Source organism: Molothrus ater, chromosome 2 (genome assembly GCF_012460135.2).
Source record: "Molothrus ater isolate BHLD 08-10-18 breed brown headed cowbird chromosome 2, BPBGC_Mater_1.1, whole genome shotgun sequence".
In the NCBI taxonomy this organism is placed as follows: Eukaryota; Metazoa; Chordata; class Aves; order Passeriformes; family Icteridae; genus Molothrus; species Molothrus ater.
In genome coordinates this window covers 72365902-72381083 of record NC_050479.2, presented here as the reverse complement: position 1 = coordinate 72381083, position 15182 = coordinate 72365902, and the positions used below count along the sequence as shown (strand labels likewise).

The following is a 15182-nucleotide window of genomic DNA, read 5'->3' as shown; positions in this document are numbered from 1 at the left end:
CCATCTGAAAATCAGGCTACAGAGACTGGATAAATCTACACTATTCTCCCTGGTATTCTGCAAGCAATCAAAACTCATTTTAAACTCAGCCTGCAATCTGAGTTTGTGATCCACAGTGTCCTGCAGCACAGAGCTGTTCAGTGCCCACAGGAACTGTAGAAGAAGAACAGAGGGACAAAGAAACCACCACTAATTGCATAAATCCTTCATAGGCAAAGCCACTGTTGATTGTAAAGTACAAACAGCATGTGGAATTTGGGTATTCGAGGATATTATGCAGTGTACAGAACCATTTCACCCCGTGCTCCCGACGCAGAGTTAGTTCCGTGTCTGTCGGTGGTAGAGCATCCCGACAGAGACCAGCAGTAATTATCCTACCCAAAAGAGGGCAGCAGTTAAACTTCTACGGCACAGTTCCTGTTATTTTCAAAAATGGTTTTTAGCAATGACAAATGTTGTTTCAAGTAGCTCAATGACTGGGAATTGTGCCAGAGCCTGACAGTGGAAGCTGTTATTTTATTGATATTTCTCAAAAGGAAGTCAAGCCTGATTATCCATGTTGACACTCAGAAAATGCAAAGTAACATTTAAATTCATAATAAAGTGATGAGGATGCTTTCTGTAAGAGTGAGGATGTTAATAATTTAATTTAAGTCAGTCATTGAGCTGCAAAGTGAATTTCAATGTATCAGAAAAGAGCAGACAGAACCAGAGATCTGCAATCTGTTTCAGAAAGTTTCCTCTCTGCCCCTTGAGCTCCAGCTGCTATCACTGGGGTTGTCCAATTGCTGTCTGTGCCACACCATGACTTGTCCTTACCACAAAGTGACTCCTAAGTCCACTCATCAGCGCTGTTTTCTTCTTCTTGCTACTAACAGCAATGCTTTGTGGTTCAAGCTTTTCCCCTACTGCTACTCAGCTGCTAGAAAAGAGTTTTTCTTCGAGATAAACTGCTTTTCATCTTATTGATTGGTTTTTGTCTTGTTTTGTTTTGGTTTGGTTTGGTTTGGTTTGTTTTTTTCTGCTGAGGCTTCCACCTTCTGGACAGGGGAGCTTCCAGAAGCTCCTTACCATCCTTGGCCCAGAACCCCAGAGTCCTGAGGCTGGAAGGGGTTCTGCAGGTCCAGCCTTCTGTGCTGAACTCAGAGTAGGCAGCATAAGGTCACCTCAAGGTGTCTTACAGGAAGCAAAGCAGGAATGTGCTGGAAGCAATTTACTCTGCTTTGGCAAAACCATGTATTAAATCAGCTGATTCTTGAGCCAGCTGTTATAAAACACTCCAAGCTATTGCCACACTGAGCAATTTGAATTTTTGCAGCTTGCCACCAGGTTTCTCAGCCTGTAAAGGAGATCTTGAAGTGGGCTGAATGTAACAGCAACCAAACAAAAGAGTAAAGCACTGCAGAGAGAGGTGCTGCCATCACAGTTGCTCAGCAGGCTGCCTTCAGTCACCTCCAACCTGCTTGAGGTTCTTCATTTTGCTGTGACTTTGAGTTACAGGCTTCAAGGTTGTGACTGTATTAACTACCAAGGCCAAGTGCAAGGCTGCTAGGAATATGGAATATGGGTTTGGCTAGGGAGCTACATAAGGCAGGGGTTGGTCTTGATTGCTATGTAGAATTTGAGTTCTTTGAGTCAAAGAACACCAGGAGGCCCCTCCATCAAACAGCAGCAGTTTATGGGGACATGAAATATGGAGGTACCCCAGAACATTTTTTCTTGTGGGCATTACCTGCCACTCTTAGCCTGGTACCTGTGAGGCACCTGATGTGCCTATGCTTAGCTGTGACAGTAAAGACATAGGCTTGGCTATCACCCTGAGTGACTCCATGTCCCCCAGATGTGTCCTTCTGTAGCAGCAAGATGACAAATCTCCCAGGCCATGACAATCAGTGCTGCTTTGCTACTGCCTGGCCCTGTGTCAGGCTGTCCCAACTAGTGGGGACAGAAAAACATCCCTAGGGGATGGGACATTAGTCCACTAGTGCCACTAGGATGGGCACAAACGCTTGGGTACCACTTGGCTTTAGGGAGTGAAGCACTGCTGTGCTTCTGCCACTGCAGGTGTAAGAATTCCTGCCCTCACACCACGCTCACCCCTGTTCATCTGCTCTGGCCCTTAAACCTGCCAGCCCTAAAATGCTTTCACATCAATACCTCTTGTCATCTACACTATTCTTTACCTTCCACTGGGAAAGCTGCCAAGCACATCTGGGCTATGGTTCCTTTTGAAAACAGCACTAACAAGATATTCCTGCATCGCCGCAAACATGGAGCCACTTGGGACACCAATTCCAGCCACCACTGTTCCCCTGACTCAACCACAGTAGAAAAGAATACTTCCAAATCAGCAAACCACAGCATTTCAACAAACTAAAGGAAACTGCACAGCAGTGTCAGTGCCTCAGCTACAGGCTGGGGTAAATAAGCTTTGCTTGTTCTCCTCTGGCACTTCACAGACCGATGCTTCCCAGCGATCGGCTCGGCCACAGGATGGGCTGTGTGGAGCAGGGCCAGCAGCTTGGCCAGCCCCCACTCAGGCTGAGGGTGCTGCTCTCTGTGCTCCTGCTCTGTCCCCAGCGTGGGACACCCTCCACCGATGGCACTGCAGGTACTGGCTCCCACCATCACATCCTCAGAACCCTTCCTGCTGTGATTCCCATTCCTAGCCCTGGCTGGAATATGGATTAAACTTCAGAAGAGGGCAAGAAGATTGATAACATCAGAGCTCCATGCAGGATGAGGCTGTCAGTTAAGTTCATTTTAATTTCAGATATTAGTTGGATTTGTTTGACCTCCTTTGTTATTTTTAGAGCTAGTTTAAATTGGCAGGTCCTGCTATGTGGGAAATTGAATGTTAAAACAATCCTTCAGGCCTAAATTGGAATGCACAGTTGGAAATTTCCAAGAAACTGTATTTCCAAAATCCGTTCTGGAAACTTCAAAATTATATAGTCACAGTAGTTCATTTTAATGTTTGCAATTCTGAATATAGTGTGTTAAATATAAAATATAAGCCCTTTGCCTTTTTACTACATTTTTTGGTTTGATTTCTTTGGAAACAAAATATTTTTACCATGTTTTAGATATATGATTGTAAATGCGCTGGTAAATTCTGCCAAAATATTTCCATTTTGTCAAACCAATATTTTCCTATGTGAAGTATTTTCTTTGGGGAAAGAAAACCCACTATGGATTTGAATTCACCTCCTCCTGCCCAGGGATCTGGTCTCCAGTATAACAAGTAGAGTTCCCTGAGGGAAACAGCCTGTCCCCAGCCAATCCCTGGGAATAGAAAGACAACTTCCTTCTGGGAGATACTTTTATTTAGATAATTCTTCCAGAATTAAGCAATTTGGGGGGCAGAGCACTGACATGTGTGAGTGTGACACTCCCTCTGCACAGCAGGGACAAGGCACACATTGAAAAGATGGATACAGAAAAGGCATTATTGCTCCTCTTGGTGACATGCCATGGGTGTCCCACCAGATTTGCAGCAGATCATCATCATTCCTATCAGTGCTCTGCCATTTATCTAGCACTTCTGCCTGTTATAAGGTGCCTGATCTGTGGCAGTCACCCCATTCACCTATGGCTGTGCAGGTGCACATTTTCTGAAATGGGCTCCTTTGAGGTGAGAGTTGTGTTCTGGCTGTGCACAGCTCTGCTCAGTGGTGGGCAAAGGCTGGGGAACAGCCAGGGTGGTCTGTGCCCCAACACCTCAACAGCTGCAGAATCCTCCATGCAGCTCTTTAGCCATAGCTTCTTTCAGGGCCTTTTGGCTGGCACTGCCTGACCATGCCTTCCTGCAGCTGTGGTACAACACTCAGTGGTGACATGAGGCTTCTGTGCGGGGCCATGATGCCAAGAACCACCACAGAACCCCCAGAGCCAGGCTCCCAAGGGCTTGGAGACCAGCACATGTGGTTGGTGACAGCCATCTTCTGTTCCACCCAGCCTCAGGCCCTTGTGCTGGGGGAGGATGTGCCACCTCTAGAGGCTTTTCCTGGACAAAAGTCTGGCTGGCCAGTCCCAGTGCGGGCTGCAGCCCATGGTGAGTCAGAGGTTGGACCGCAGATCTCCAGAAGTCTTTGCCAACTGTGGCATTTCTGTGCTTCTATTATCTGTTCACCCCTGGTCCCAACCAAAGCAGATCCAGCTGTAAAGCCAGCCTTGATACTCACTGCTCTTCCTGCAATTCCCTGGTCAGTTTGGCTACCTGCAGTCTCCCTGGTTTCCACCCAAATGAGTTCCTCCTATAAAAAAACCCTTCCTTTTGTTGAGTCCTGTCATGACATCAGAATAAGCCACACTCTACACAGGTGGTTTTGAAGCTGAATTTTGAGTTTTCTTACCTGTTAGATTTCATGCCTAGAAAACCAAACCAAAAAACCTCTTACCCATCCTTCAATGTTGAGGCAAACCCAAACATATAAATAGCTGGAGAACATACCTGTGAAGTATTGGACAACTGAGCCTTTCATAAGAATGTGCCAATGCACACTTTTGTCCTTGTGCCAAGGTCCCAGTAGCAAAGTTAGACACATAAAAGGTAAATGTGTGTTCCCTCCTTTCCTTTTTACTGGTTGTACTATTGAGCACGATCGGGTCTCTTTTTAGTGAAATTAACTGCTTTAAAATTGGCATCAGATCAGTAAAAGCCACAGGCAGTTGCTGAGCTGAGCTTACTGCTGCTATTGAGGCCAAGAATGACCAATGCCATGGAAAGCAGCTGTCAAGAAGACACAGTAACTCATCAGAGCATGAGGCCACCATGAGAGGCTGAGGAGAGGTTGCCCTCAGGAGCAGTGATTTCATTTGCAGACTTTGCATTACTAAAGATATATTGCATTACTTTAGTGGGATAACTTTGCCATGTTAATGGGTGACCTGTGGATTCTTCTCCTTTCTAGTCAGTTTCCCCTCTAGCCACAGAAAGCTATCAGGGCTCCCTTTGGAAAGGAGCAGGATTGTGCAGCCAACTGTTGCCCTGAAAAAAGAAAGGAAAAAACCTCAGCCATAGCTGCCCAGCAGCATAAAAGCAGGAGGGAAAAAAGCACTATAACTTACAACAAGCATATTTCTGGGACAGTTGATGTGGCCTTCACTGGAACAGCCAGTTTAGGGGAGAAGCTTTCCATCTATGGCTACACTTTGTGGCACATGGTGAGCTCCTTTGTGGCACTTGCCTGGGCAAACCAGCAGCCTTGGGGTGAGCTGTGGCTGTGCTTTGCTCCAAAGCAGCCCAGGGACAGAGGTGGTGTGGGAACAGGGCAGCAGTGCAGCCTCCCTTCTCTGTAGAGCAGCACCCAAAGCTGCAGGCCTGGCTCTCTGAGGACTCCCTCCTGTCCAGCAGGACTCCCTGGGAAGGCTGCTGTGTGCTCCCAACAAGGGCCAGACCAATAGGAGGTGCCAAGAATGTTGTCCCCAGCACATGCACCCACACGGGGTAACCACTGCACACTGCAGCAAGGCTGGACCATCTTTAAAGTCCTTTTCCTGGCTGCCACTCATGGCCTAAGAGGATCAGCTATCTCCCTTGGCCCACGTGTACCTCTTGCACATTCAATTTCCCATTTCTTACAACTGCTAAGTACCTGGGGCTTTCTTGGGGCATGGGGATGAGACGGGCTGTGCCTTTAACTCTATCTTTTGAGCCCCACTGAAGTTTGAGAAACACTTAAGACCATTCAAGGTCTGCTTAATGAAGCCCCATTTTCTTCACACATTTAAAAAATAATAGATGCTGTCACAGGTATTTTTCATCTCACAGCACTGAAGTTGAGGCACTTTGGAAACCATGAGAGCTGCAAGTCAGCGCATCCATCAGTCTGTTCAAATTTCTGTTGTCCATGTCACCAGGCTCCAGTTTCTTCTGCAAGGCCTGGAGCTACTGTTGCATTTGCAGAAGGTGACCCCAGTTTTATGGATCAGATCCTCAGTTTGTTTCAGTAAGATGGAACCCAGGACTCTGTTTTTACAAAAAGCTGCCCACTGTTCATTCACTGCTCAGAACAGAAACACAGAGTAGGCACAGTTTCCATGTTCTTAGCTGCAGCAGATTTCTCTGCCAGGAAAAACATTTTTACACTTTTTTGGGGGTGTGTGTGTGTTTTAATGGTTGCTATTTCTACATTATCTATTCTTAAGATTATTTCCTGTAGGAAAGATTTATTATTTTTAATTCCAATAGTAAATTTAGTAACAGTTGCCATTTTCTGCCAATGTTTCTGCATTTTGGGATAGGACCAAATTATATGTTCTAAATTCCTCTTCTCCTTGCAGTTTCTCTAGGAAAGCTTTTAAGGCAGTTATTTCATACCTCAAAAATTACAGGGAAAAGAATTTTCTTGTGCTCGTGAGACCAATTTTCCATCCAGTTCCAGGCTATCGCCTGCTTCCTGCATAGCCTCATTCTTCCATTTCCATTTAAAAGTCAAATGCTTCTCTCCCTCATTTAGCTTTCATGTTGCTCAAGCTAGGCAACTGGTTTTAACTTCCACTGCCAGTTCTTTTGCATCCAACTAGGAATAATTTGCTTCTCAAGAATTGCTGCTGCTGCTCAGCAAATCTGGCCCTGCTGAAGAGTACAGGTATGAAAGGTTTGTAGACACTCCTTTCTGTTCCTGGCAGCCCTGCTATATTTTAAACCAGTTTTCTGGTTTTTTATTAAGTTATCTGGGGTGCTTTTTTTCATTTGCTTTGTTTTGTTTTTGAGGAAGGGGTATTTCAATAACAACCCTGAATTTTAATAACCTCTGAAAAGAAGATCCTTGATTTTGCAGGAAGTTCAGCAGAAACAAGAATTAGAGCCAGTCTCAGGATGTAGCACAAGGTTTACTTGTCCAAATTTTATAAATTTACTCCCAAGTTTCTGTTTACCTCTGAAATGTCTGCAAAGGATGAGAGGCTTCTACAGACAGTGTCTGATAAACTTGAAAGATTGGTTTTTCAAATTAGTTCTATAGGTGAAAGGGGAGTTGGCTCCTGTTCCCTGCAGCACAGATTGTAAATCAGTAATGGTGGAAGCACCTGTTTCCTTCTGGGCTGGTTTCTCTTGTTTTGCTTAGTTTCAGAGATTCTGTATGTGCAGGTGAATTATTTACATTTTAGAATTAATCAGAGGCAACAGTCAGAGGGGGCAAGCCAGCGTTGTGGCTGCCCTGGCAGCACCACCACTGCAAAGGAAGTGACTGTGCTCAGTTTTATCTATTCCATTCCATATCTGTTCCATCCACTGACCTGCTCACTCCAAACCAAGTTTTACCTGGAATCCTGCTCCTTATTCTTAAGAGCCGTTGAGGACAGAAGAAATAGCCTCAAGGTACCCCAAGATTCCACATCAAATGCTGCAGGAGAGATGAGATTTGGATCTTATGTTTGTAGCTCAATCAATAACATTACAAAAAGAAACCCACTAAAACTTCTCCCTTAAAGGAGGGTTGAGTAACACATAAACACATTGTAGATTTTGATTCAGGTTTTTAATAAATTCTGCCAGTAGAAGCTTTCAAAGGCAATGATATATCAATAAATAACAGTTAAATTGAGTTCCTGAGAAAGAACCTACCACATGAAAGAATGTCAGATAGATGTAAATAACAAAAAAATGGCATTACTATATAAAAAAGCAGTAATACTGAATCTTACATGAACTGTCACAACACAAGCACTGCATACCTCAGAACATTCCTTTCATACAAATGTAAACAAATACACAATCATTTTTGTTTAGTTTAGGCTGATGAATTCATATGTTGTTGCTTAGATATCTAAACAATGGATAGGAGAGGATATGCTAAAACATTAAGGATTAATATGTGGAATAATATACGGAAAAAATAATGAAGCTCCAGATTTAAAAATAAAATAAAGCAAAAACACATTAAAGGAGTGTTTTCATCAAATGTTATTAGGTCAATCACTTTAAATAGGACTGTTACACTAATCTGAATTACGGATTTTTGTGTGTTTACTTATTTAGTTATATATAATATATATGCAAATATGTATGGCTTAATTATCTTTAGTATTCTGATATCATCTTGAATAATTCTCACTTATACATACAAGAAAAATGCATATTTTAACATAGTTAAAAACTGATATTTCAAAGTATGCCTATAATTTGACAGAAATGAAGGCCTATTGTGCTCCGTCACAGCAACATTTTAACTCTAGACAATGGGACAGAATGACCTACCAACAATGCCAACATTTTCCAATGTCAGAGCCTAAAACATTAGATCCTAAATGGATACACATGTGGGGTCTGATGTCTGGAAAGCCACATACCTCCAGGTTCCATAGGTGTCTGTGGAGCTGCAGGCACCCAGCCTCAGCCTCGCTGCACCCGGGGCCTTGGGGTGTTATGGGAGCCCCGTGCTGGGAGATGCTCCAGTCTGGATGCTGTGCTGTCTCTGCCAGCTGGGGCCACAGCCTCTGTGCTGCTCCCTGCCAGAGCCACGGCCTCTGTGCTGCTCCCTGCTTGAGCCAGCCCCATCCAGGCTCTCCCCACAAATCTGCTCCATTGTAATGTTCTGGCTGCTGATCCACGTTGGGAAATGCGTGTGCCCGTGACATGTGCTTGCTAAAACCATCTATTACATCAGACCACAACATCACTACTCAGGTATAACCTTTGCAATCTGTTTTACAAAATTAATATTGGATACAATCATAAGAGGAAACCATCCACACAATACATTATCAACACACGGTTTAAAATGGTCTAATTTTAGACCCTTAGAAAAATGAATCCACAGGACCTGCCTGTGAATGGCAAGAAAAGGCCATTTCAAATAGAAAACCACTGCTCATGCAACATTCTTCACACACTAGACAATGAAATCACACCCAAGTTGCCACTTGCTCACACTTTCTATTTCACTCCAATAAGCAGAAAGAAATAAAGCAGCTTTAAGGTTATGTCACAATTTTGAAATGTGGAAAATACATATAATAAACAAAAATCACGGTGTGAATACGATGGCATCAGTAAATTTAGAAAATTAGAGAGCAGTTTTCTTTTTTTCATTTTTCTTCTTTTTTTTTTCTTTCTTACATTATTGCACAGACCTTTCATCACATGTTCTTCAACTTTATGCATCTTCCTAAATATGAAGTAAGTGCTATGGATAAAATAAAAATGTAGAAAAGAAGAACAGCAGCATGATTTGTCAAAGTTAATCCCTATAATTTAGTAGGAAAAAAACCCTGCTATAAACAAAATATAAGTGCTCTTTACTCATTTAAAAAACAACGCTGACAGTTGCAGAAGTCTGTAAGTGTTAATCTGAGTAAGGGGGATGCTGACCTCAAATAAAATAGGCCAGAAATGACAGACTGCTGGCCTTGCAGATTTTGGTGAAGACCAGGGTTTCAAGTGTAATTATCAACAAAGTTATTTACAGTAGAACTGACCTGAACTTTCAAGAGTGCCATCTTTAGGACCTAGCCCTGCAAGCTTCTTTTACTCCCCAGGATGTCTCCAGCCTCAGCTGAAGGTACACAAGTACTGCAGGATCAGCTCCTAAAGGATCAGTTAAAGGCCCTATTGGATTTGAGATTAGTCTTATCTGGAGTACTCTATACAATAATTTACACATATACAGGCTGACAAGCTCCAGTCTGATCTACCACACCTTTGTCTTCTACATCAGACTTCTCAGACTGGCAAACTTCCATTCCAGAAGGTTTGGGATACCTGAACGGATACCCGTTGTCATCAAAGAATCTTCGGAAAGTAAACTCATAAAAAGCATGTTCTGTGTGTTTGTTGTTGGAAGAGGCTAGTGGATCCCAGGTCCTGGTGCTGTCACCACTAGCATCACTCCAAGGACTTTCTTCTTCAACTGGATCAAAATTTGAAGTGTCCATTGGATGACTGATCTTTGGAACATAGGGAGCTGGCTGCCTACGGATATCGGTAGAGAAGTCCATAGAGTGAAAGAAAGAATGGGCTTTAATATCATCTGCTCCATTTCTTCCAAGCCTGTCCTCAGCAGCACAGCAGAGCTTTGTGATCAGATCAGTTGCCTCAGGGCTCAGCTTGATCTGTGAGGGAATGTGCAGTGTGCTTTCCCAATTTATCACCTGCAGGTAACAAAGGTATTAAGGAACTTCTGATCTGGAAACAGAACTCTTCCAATGGCCAACATGAACTGTACAGGAGTGCACACCTAACAAGTCATCTCACAGTCTGCACAGTTCACAGCTTCAAGATTGCATTTCCTGTTAGTAATTACTCTAATGAACCAGAAAAACATTGTTGGCTAGCAGACAAAAAGAACAGTACCATTTGTTTAAAAGGCAAATTCCTTCCCAAATATTCCAACAGTCAGATTTGAGAACATACTCAGTTTACACAAAGGAATTACTTCTCTTTGTCTCCAAAATATAAACTAGGAAAAGTGGTCACAAGACAGATCTCTCTAAAAAACACCTATCATTGCTCAATTGTGAAACACTTATATTGCCAACTGCAATTGTCACTGGCATATCAGGTACTAATAGGCACCCTAAGTAATTAAATGGATGAACTTATGCTTGAGAAATCACAATTCTGCTAAGAAGACTCATAAAACTAATATCTATCTCTGCAGCTGGACAAGTCAGTTCTAGTCTGATATTCAGTGTCTTCATTTACTGGCAAAAGATGTGTGCTTGCACAGAACTATTTAAAATCAGGCTTTTTTTAACCATTACTCCTTTCTCTAGCAAAAGAAAGGGGAGTAGGTCTGGGAAGGGAAGGGTTAAAATTTTGCTACCACAGACTGGAACTTTGCTTCAACTTACCTTCAGCTGGGTTTCTGTGGGTGTAGGAGCCAGGAAAGGAGGCTGTCCCACTAACATCTCAAAGAGGATGACACCAACACTCCACCAGTCACAGAGCTGAGTGTATCCTGAAAGGCAAGTCAAAAGGTTGATCTCCACTAGCTAAGGGGAATGTGTACAGAGTTATTAGGCCTGCTTGCAATTAAGTATTAAAACATATAGCACAAACTTCTGCCTTTTCTCAGACAAAAAGTTTGTGACTTCTGCTTGCTGACTTACTTTACTGCTGTTTACTTCTAGTAAAGATCTAATCCTACTGTCCTTGAACCTTTCTGAATAAATTCTCAACAAAAGTGAATCATGACACTGTCATTAAAAAGAAAGAAGGAGGGTTTTTTTGTGCCCAATCCCACAGCAGCACAAACTGAACCTCAAATAACAAAAATATTTAGCAACTGATGTCCATCTTAGGTTCAGTGGAGATGACTCCATGACTTTGAAAAGCTGCTGAAAGACACAGCCTGGCTCTACAGACAGAAGAAAGCCACAGACAACTCTCTGAGCAAGTTACAAGCAAAGGAACAACTTTAATCACTTAAGTGTTGTGAACAAGACCAATAAGGTGTATGCTTAAGATCTGAAAAAAAAAAAATTTAAACACTGATTTCAATGGAATTTGTGTAATCAAATGATGTAGGATCCAATGTGAAATCTCTGTTAGAGAAGATCAGGCAGATCTAGTTTGCAGACAACTCTGAACACCTAATCTTCTTGTTACAGTGACCATGTCAGTTCTGCATGGATAGTCACCAAGTACTGTCCAAATTCCTCAAGCTAACCTTTTGAATGTAGAGTGTCCAGAGTAAATTGTGGAAAACTTCCTGTTGGGTTCCACAGGCTCTGGGTGGGAATATGGAGGACGTATTTCCACAAGTTTATGTAATCTATGCTGAAGTGGCCCATCTGAATCAGGGATCCAGAATGTCAGCTGGCTACTCACTGGTCTGTGTAAACTTGATAGGGGGGTCAGAGTTGTACTCCACGAGTACAGATAATCTGCTTTATACTTGAAAAATATCACTGTTAAAATTATCCAACATGGTTATAAGCAGCCTCACTCAAAGGTCGCAGAGTGTGGACACACAAAGTATGGCCACCCCTAGTGTGGTGATGCTACACACTGGAGCATCAGGAGTTCTCCTTAATCTAATTGTTTGTGGCCTTCAGAATGATAATCTTCCAAAGCAGCAAGCTTATTCAAGGAAAAAAAAAGCAAAACAGGACAAAAATACAGATTTACCTACCTTTACGAAGCAGGACTTCAGGAGCAATGTAATTAGGGGTTCCAACTAATGAGTGGGCCAGACATCTCTGGTGCTGCTTCTTAGCTCTTTGTTCCAATGTCTTCAGCCTATCTCCACATCGACAGTTGGACACATCATCCCAAAGATCACTGGGCTCCATGCTATCTTGTCTGATATGGCTCCCTTTCATATGGGAGAGAAAGTTCACATTTGTGATCATAAAACTTGACACACAAAGAGAGAAGTTTTTACTCAGATACAGAGCCATTTTCTACTCTCATTGAAGAATGGCATTTGAACTTTAAACCCAGGGTATTTTTTAATGCCCTCCCATTCTCAATTGGTTTTCCATACAAAATGTCCAACAAAATCTCTCTGTCTCAGCACAAGGAAGTATAGTTCCATATGGAGGACACAGAACTATGGAGTATACTTAAGTTAGCTACACCAATTGTTTATATCCTCTTTGCCAACAGACACCAGAACTCAACAGCACATACAGGAGACATATGGACTACTCCAAATCTGTGATTAAATTATTTCCCAGCAAAAGAGACCCTCCCAACAAGTATAAACTGAAAAATTACTGCTTCTACAGTAGACAGCCACATTACAGACAGGGTTTTGAACAGTATTGGAAACAAAAGAACTGGAAACAAGCTAATTGAGTGAGTCAGAGAGAGACAGACACATTATATTGCCATTGACTGTTTGTCTAGTTTCCTGATCTGGTGTTCCTGCCAACAAGTAAGTGCTTGTTTCAAAACAAATAACACAATAGCATCCTAGAAAAAGGGTAAAAATATTACCTTTCTGATAGTATTTTGAATTGTGAGTCCACCTGAATCCAGTACACAGTCCAAAGTCAGTCAGTTTGATATGCCCATCGAGGTCTATCAGAATGTTGTCAGGCTTGATGTCTCGATGAATAAATCCCATTTTGTGCACACTCTCTATGGCCAAAGTGAGCTCTGCAATATAAAATCTAGCCAGACGCTCTGGGAAGACCTCCATCCGAATCAGCAGGCTCATCATATCCCCACCAGGGATGTAGTCCATCACAAAGTACAAATTGTCTTTATCTTGGAAGGAGTAATAGAGTTTAACCACCCACTCATTGTCTGCCTCAGCAAGTATGTCCCTCTCTGCTTTGACATGAGCCACCTGATTCCGGTTCAGCACGTCCTTCTTTCGCAGAGTCTTCATGGCATACAGGGCATGGGTGTCCACTTTGCAGGCCAGGCATACTTCTCCAAATGCACCAATACCCAGAGTCTTGATTTTCACAAACATAGATTTGTCCATTTTGGCCCTTTTAAGTCTGTTGTAGTTGGACTCCTTCTGGTAGAGAATTTTCCTCATTTGTTCCTGTTCTGCTTCACAGAGGCCTGCCTTTACAAAGGAAAACAAACCACAAGAGCTATACTGTTATATTCATAGCAAGAGAAAAACAAATGAGCATTCCAAAAACACATTTCTCAGAAAAATTAACCAAGAACCAGAAAAGATGTATTCGTGAAGGATATACTCTCTTGTCTGTCGAGGTATTTCTGAAAACTCACTGTGCCCAAACTTGTTGCCTGAATTTGCAATATCTGAAACTGGTATGCCTGTCTCTTTTGGCTGAACAAGAAGGCATAGGGCAATACTGTCAGAGAGGGGAATACAACATAACAAACCTGACCGTGGGATATGGTTTACACCTTTCAAATGTGCATTTTGCCACTGTACTCCACCATATGTATGTGCACTTAAGCCCAGCTTAATTTAAGATCAAACTTAAACCTATGTGCAGCAGTTCACTTTGTTCATGAATGGTTCCCCACAGCAACTCACATTAGCAGTTCCTACCTTGGGTGCTGTTTGTTTGGTTTTGTGTTGTAATTAAAAAGCTGCTTTTGACCTACACATTCCCAAGTGCCTTGGAAACTCCTTCAGAAATTGTGTTTCTTCCACCGCCATAAATATCCTCCACTCTCAAGGTTTTAGATCTCCTGAGCCTCTGTTCTATAAACTTCTCTTTTTCCCCTCCCAAAATAGGTACCTAAAATCCTCAGGTCTGGTCTCCCCTCAGCCACTGCAGCCCAGACCCCGGTGCTATTTCCCTCCTAAATGAATCCTTTTCCCTCTGCACCCAAGCTGTAGAACAGCTGGCCTGTCCACCTCCCGTCTCCAGAGAGCCTCCCAGTAACTGCGAATAACATTTCACAGGGCTGTGGGGAGAAACCTCCTGGAAAAGAGAGAAGCAGCTGGATCCAACCAGATTTCCCCCACCTTTCAAGACAGAGCCTGCAGAATGCCAAATTTGCCAACTTCAGTGTCTGGCCCTCTGCTGAGAGCCACTGGTGGCCTCCACCAGCAGAAACCCCTAGGCTGACCCGAGGCTCCTCTGACAACTCACTTCCTGCAGCATGCTCTTTTCTTTCTGCACACCCCAGATCCAAAATCCTGAATTAATTGGCATCAACTGAACTACTTCTGAGAGAAAGATCAGTGCCTGGTGAGAAGGGGCCATTGGGAGGGTGAAGGGAGCTGAAGCTCACTGATTAGCAGGCTAGAAACCCAAGCATACACCCACAGGGCTGCTGCTTAGGCTGATTTAATTTCACATCTGTAGTCTAGGTATTTAAAGATGAATGTGGGCAGCCAGACTATGCAATGAGATCCTCACAGTATAAAAATTAAATCTGTAGGAATAAAGGATGGGGTAAGTCTACAGAAACTTGCAGAACAGGTAGGATGAAGTTTCAGACTAAAGGAAAAAGCCAAATCAAAACAAGAAACACTGTTTTTGAAATGAAATATAACTACATCAATCCATAATAGAGGAAATATTTACTTTTTAGGGTAAAATAATGAGTGCGGTCTGTTCTTGCTAATTCTAGAATAATGCAATATTAAGATCGCCAGAATCTCCTGCATGTGTATTTTCAGTCAGTGATAAGGTTTCTAGGGGAAGGAGTTGTTTTTGTTTACACCTGAATTATCTCTGACTGAGGGAAAGCTGAAGAGTCAGAAGAGAAGAACTAGCACAATTAGATCCTATTATACCTCTCTAGAAATCATTCCCTATCTCAGTCTCAGGAAAATACTCAAGCAACA

The 15182-nt window shown here is 42.7% G+C and overlaps 1 protein-coding gene across 1 annotated transcript in view; it reads right to left on the bottom strand.

Annotated features, from left to right (window-relative positions):
• Positions 1-7469: 7469 nt before the first annotated feature.
• The window catches only part of LATS2 (large tumor suppressor kinase 2), a 48767-nt gene continuing 41054 nt past the window's right edge, over positions 7470-15182 (bottom strand). Inside the window, exons 5-8 of the mRNA XM_036404157.2 lie at positions 12890-13472; positions 12081-12263; positions 10798-10904; positions 7470-10095 (exon numbers count right to left, since the gene is read on the bottom strand). Of these exons, the coding sequence (XP_036260050.1) occupies positions 9601-10095; positions 10798-10904; positions 12081-12263; positions 12890-13472 (1368 nt within the window). The 3' untranslated portion in view covers positions 7470-9600. The remainder of the gene's footprint in view (positions 10096-10797; positions 10905-12080; positions 12264-12889; positions 13473-15182) is intronic.